General features: G+C 61.6%; 1 protein-coding gene across 1 annotated transcript in view; it reads left to right on the forward strand.

Moving 5' to 3' along the window:
• The window catches only part of PTPRN (protein tyrosine phosphatase, receptor type, N), a gene marked incomplete at its 5' end in the record, with an annotated part of 9,231 nt that overhangs the window by 1,104 nt on the left and 3,172 nt on the right, over positions 1 to 4,955 (forward strand). The window contains 8 exons of the mRNA XM_010023642.1: positions 107 to 233; positions 632 to 748; positions 862 to 896; positions 1,027 to 1,313; positions 1,801 to 1,887; positions 2,039 to 2,118; positions 2,348 to 2,412; positions 4,669 to 4,881. Of these exons, the coding sequence (XP_010021944.1) occupies positions 107 to 233; positions 632 to 748; positions 862 to 896; positions 1,027 to 1,313; positions 1,801 to 1,887; positions 2,039 to 2,118; positions 2,348 to 2,412; positions 4,669 to 4,881 (1,011 nt within the window). The remainder of the gene's footprint in view (positions 1 to 106; positions 234 to 631; positions 749 to 861; positions 897 to 1,026; positions 1,314 to 1,800; positions 1,888 to 2,038; positions 2,119 to 2,347; positions 2,413 to 4,668; positions 4,882 to 4,955) is intronic.

Here is a 4,955-nt window from a genome sequence, read left to right on the forward strand (position 1 = left end):
CCCCCTCCGCCCGTTGCGGGGGTAACCCCTGCCTCTGGGATGCCCTGCCGTGGGGTTGAAGGGTCCTGTGGCGTTTGACCTTGGTGTCTCTGTGTTTTGGTTGCAGTTTGGTTACCAGGACAGCGCTCACCAGCTCCCTGGTGGCTCGGCCAGGCAGAGCCCCGAGACCTCCTCACTGCTGGGCCGGGTCCCTGCCCAGGCCATTTTTGGGGCTGGCCCTGCGCCCTCCTATGGTGGGCAGCCAGGAATGGATGGGGGGCATCTTTTCCAGGACTTGGGCATGCTTTCTCTGCCCAGGGAGAAAGCTGGCCGCCCTGACCCTCCTAGCACCAGACTCCAGCACAGCTTGCGGCTCCCTGGTGACTACAGGGACATGGAGAAAAAGGAGCAGCCAGCACCCCTGGCTGCCCAGCCACCCCCTGCACAGACAGGTAGTATGTTCTCTAGCTTTCATCCCCATCCTGTCCCCACAGCCATGTTCCTTGTGGTTCAGACTCTCCCTTCTCTTTGGCTTCATGTCCATGGACCATGTATCCCCTCGACCCCCCCTGCCCCAGCTGATGCATCCCCAGCCCAGGGTCCCTGCGCGGATGATGCAGAGCATCCATCCTGATGCTGTGTCCTGTTACAGATGCTGCCCTGAAGAGACTGGCCTCTCTCCTAGCCAGCTACGGCCTAGGGCTGCCAGAGCTGAGCCCCCAGCAGCTGAGCAGCCTCTCCACCCTCCTCCAGCTGCTCCAGAGCTCTGGTGAGTGGCGTGCAGGGACTGGCAGTGGTGGGTGCCCGCATGCCCTGTTCTGGGGTAGGCGCTGTTGCCTTTCAGGGTGCACTCTGCAGGACCTCTGTCTCTCTCCTTCCCAGGTCTTGCTGGCCTCGAAATGCCCACAGTGAAACGGGTGGGTTTGCAGCAGAGTGGCGCTGGAGGAGATGCCACAACGCAGGTGGGATGTGGGGAGGTGGTGTTCGTGGGGTAGTCCCCTAGGGCTCTCCTCAGAGGTCCCAACTCCTCCCTTTCTCCCCCTCCAGATGATGGAGAGGGGCATGCAGCACGGAGAGGAGCCAGTGCCACCTTCCTCTACAGTGCCACTCCCAAAAATCCCAACCAGCAGCACCCCAGGGGATGGGCTGAAGGACAGGGCAGTGTCCTCGCCAGCCCCCTGGGCTGAGTTGCAGCAGGGGCACAGTGAGGATGTGCGTAGCCCTAGGAAGCCAACTGTTGTGGAGAAGAAGAGCTACTCAGAGGTGAAGGATGGTGGGGTGCAGCGGGGCACACGGCCACTGGATGAGTATGGCTACATCATCACAGACCAGAAGTGAGAGCTGGGTGTTGGGCAAGGGGGGTGGGGTGGGGTGTCTGTATCCCCCTCCATGCCAGGTGTCATGGCTCCACGTGCGTGGCTGAGCCTGTTTGGGTCTCTGGTAGGGTCAGGTCTGTTGTAGGGTCAGCTCCCCAACCCTTCTCTACCCATAGCCCTTGTCCCACTCCAAAGCCTCCCTCCCTCAGCCCATGCCAAGGCCAGAACTTGCTGGTGCAGGACAGGACGCTGGGATGGACTCAGCCAAGTGGGTGTGCACAACTGCCTCTGTGCACGCTCCCGTGCAGGGGGAGGGGCAGGTGGTGCCAGCTCACCCCCATCACCGCACATCCCCATGCTTTTCCCTCCTGCCCACCCTGACACCCCTGCAGCCCCTTGCTGCAGGCACAGGACTACCTGAGCTTGCTTGTCCCCCTTCTTCAGCCATGGGGAGTGTGGGCTCTCCCCCTGCCCCTAGCTCCTCACGCTGCCACTGTCCCCACAGGCCCCTGGGGCTGGCCGCTGGTGTGCGGCTGCTGGAGCTCCTAGCCAAGCACCTCCACCTCTCCACAGCCAGCTTCATCAACATCAGGTGAGGGCAGTGGGGCTGTGGGGTGCTGCTGTTACAGCCCTAGCTGTGCACAGCCACCTGGGTGGGGGGCCAGGAGGGACCATGCTGTGGTTGGGATGGGAATGAGGGCTGCACTTCCCTGTCTCACACTGTGTCCCCCCTTCCCTGGCAGCGTTGTGGGTCCTGCGCTCACCTTCCGCATCCGGCAGAACCCTCAGAACCTCTCATTGGCAGATGTGGCCAGCCAGGCTGGTGAGTTGAGCAGGGGTCTCCCTGGTCCTCTCTTCCCCCCATTGTGGGGTGCCCCTCCCCAGGGACCAGGAAAAGTGGGCTCCCACCATACATCCCACTGCCCTTGGCTGAACTGGAGAGCTGGTGTGGAGTGGGCAGCTGTCGGGGGTGTCCCTTGGCTCTATCTCTGGGGGGGTGTCTCTTGGGTGGAGGGGAAGCACCCTTATGACCATCTCCTCTCTGTTCACAGAGCAAGTGAAGGCAGAGCTGGAAGCTGAGCTGGGCCTGAAGGTCATGCAAACAGGACTGGGAGAGGTAGGAGCAAGCATGCCCGTCCCCTGGGGCTGGAGACAGGGCTGGGACAGAGCTGGAAAGCACACTGTGCCCTAGCCCTATGGTACAGGGGTTTTCATGACAGAGCCCACCCCGTGGGTCCGTGGGGCAGCTGAGGAGCAGAGGGCTCTGGGCAGTGTTTGGGCTGCTGTGCTGGAGACAGACTTGGATTATCCGGATGGGTCGAGCAGGACAGCTCCAGTGACCCCTTCTACCTCCAGCATAATGCTGCTCAGCTGCCTGCGCTCACAGAGCACTTGGCTCTTTCCAAATCTAAAGCTCCACAGGCAGTTTTTAAGAGTCTCCCAGAGGCTTTCCCCCCCTCCATCCATGACCTGGGAGCTGCACCCCACAGGGCTCTTCACCCTCAACCTCCCTCCAACCTGGGCACCCCAGCACCAGGCTGTGCTCAGAGAACCTAGAGACCATGGCTATGCAGGCAAAATGCTATCATGCCCCCAGAGAATGGCAAAGCAGCTGAAGGCAGGGATGGAGCAGGAGCCATCTGCTTGGAAAGAGGCTCCCCCTCCCCATGCTCCTCTGGGGACCCCAGGAACGGTCTCCTGGGGAAGGAGAGGGGGCTGGAGATGGGGGACTGAGCATGGCTTCTGTGTTTGCAGCATGAGGAGGTGAAGTAGTGCAGCTCATCCCCAACCCAGGGTCCCCATTTCCCACTTTCCTGCCTTGTGATTGTAGCTGTGGGTAGGGAGGAAGGAAGTGGGGACCTTGGAGGAGGAGGAGGCCATGGAGAAGGGGTGGCCTGGCTACGGAGGCAACCTGTCTCCATCAGGAACATGTGGAGCGTCGCTATGGCAATGTCTTTTGATGTGGCAGGAGCGGGGAGAGATGGCAGAGATAACAGGAGCTGGAGCTCAGAGAAGGCTGAGGCAGCTTTGCAAGACATTTTCTGCACGGACCTCCCCAGTCCAGACCAGCTCTTGCTTTACCTTCACTGTCCCCTGCCCAGGCTCTGAACTCAGTGGTGCAAAATTTGGGAAAGAAGGGCTGTAGAGAGACAGGGGGACAGCAGGGCCTAGGCAGGCCTGTGAGGGTGGTCCCTTCTGCCCCCAGCCCTGCTGGCCTCTCCAGACCTTCTGACACCTCCAGGGCTGCAGGGCTGATCTGCTTGGGTGCCTGGGGAGCCAGGAGGTGCTGGCTTTGGTGTGTACCCCTGGCTGCAGGGCTGGCTGGGGCTGGGGACAGGCAGCAGCAGGGACCCCTGCAGCGGGGGCATCCCCAGGCGAGGCTGATGATGATGACATAGGTGATGACGATGCAGTATTCCCTCGGTAACCTCATCAGGCTGGTAGCCAGTAAGAGGTTGTGGCAGTGAGGGAATGCTGGCCTATGGCACCTCATTGGGCAGAGCATATTTAGTGGTGGTGGTGCCCCAGCATCCCTGTGCTGCCCCAGGACCCGGCTTGGAGTGGAGGGAGCATCCTGATCAACAGCAGCTCTAGGACAAGGCCCTGGGAAGGGCTCTTATCCAGAAAGGGCTCAGCATCATCCTGTCCCAACATGGGACTGGAATGGGTTGGGTTGTGACCCCAGGCCACTGGGAAGGAGCCCTGGGGGCACTGCCTGTCAGGTGGCAGGGGCTGCGCTGTGTCCCGAGGTTGGGAGGACCTGTCTCCCAGCCACTGGGATGGCACCAGCCCTCTGGCAGCACAAGCACATCCCACTGTGTCCTTCCTTGGAGCCCTGGCTGCAGGGAAGAGCAGCCTAGTTAAGGGAAGTACCCTGGGAGCTGTGACTGCTTCCCTGGACCCAACACTACTATGGCCCACCGTTTGCCTCAGGCTGAATCTGGCCCTCACTGACTTCCAGCAGGGCAGGAGCTCACTTAACCTGAGCAACATGGGGCTACTGCCTGCCCTGGAGGGGGACAGCCTGAGCTGGGGCTGCCTTGGGGAGCAGCCCTGCTTGCTAGAAGCAGGGGGAGCAGCAGGTCTCTTGCTTGGGCTTGGCCAGGCTCAACACCCTCCTGCAGCCCCAAGGATTGTAAGCAACACCACGTGTGACATGCAAGTGGATGCGCTGTGTTACCCCAGTGGCACCCAGCACCCCAGTGACACCACCTTTGCACCAGCTGAGGCCGCTGGGACAATCAGTGTGGCACCGAGTGCCCTTGTTCTGTTTTAGCCTTCAACAACCCTAAGTGTGGTGCAGAATGGGGTCTCTGTCCCCCCAGCCCCATGCAGATGCCCCCTGCTAACCCTTGCTTGGCTCTGCCCCCAGCGAAATGAGGCTGCTGCCTACTCACGCCCATCCCGCTTTGGGGATGGCTTCCACACGGTGCTGCTGACCTTCATCGTGCTGGCCTGTGTGGCAGGCATTGCCATCGCAGCCGCTGCCACCTTCTGCCTCCGGCGCCATGCCAAGCAGCGGGAGAAGGAGCGCCTGGCTGCTCTGGGGCCTGAGGGTGCTGCCGACACCACCTTGGAGTACCAGGTAGGACCCTGTGGGATGCGGGACTCTGGGATGCAGCACTGCTGCATCAGCATCGCCTGCAGCCGCCCCACGGC

This window comes from Nestor notabilis, unplaced genomic scaffold (assembly GCF_000696875.1).
Source record: "Nestor notabilis isolate BGI_N333 unplaced genomic scaffold, ASM69687v1 scaffold17221, whole genome shotgun sequence".
Lineage (NCBI taxonomy): Eukaryota > Metazoa > Chordata > Aves > Psittaciformes > Psittacidae > Nestor > Nestor notabilis.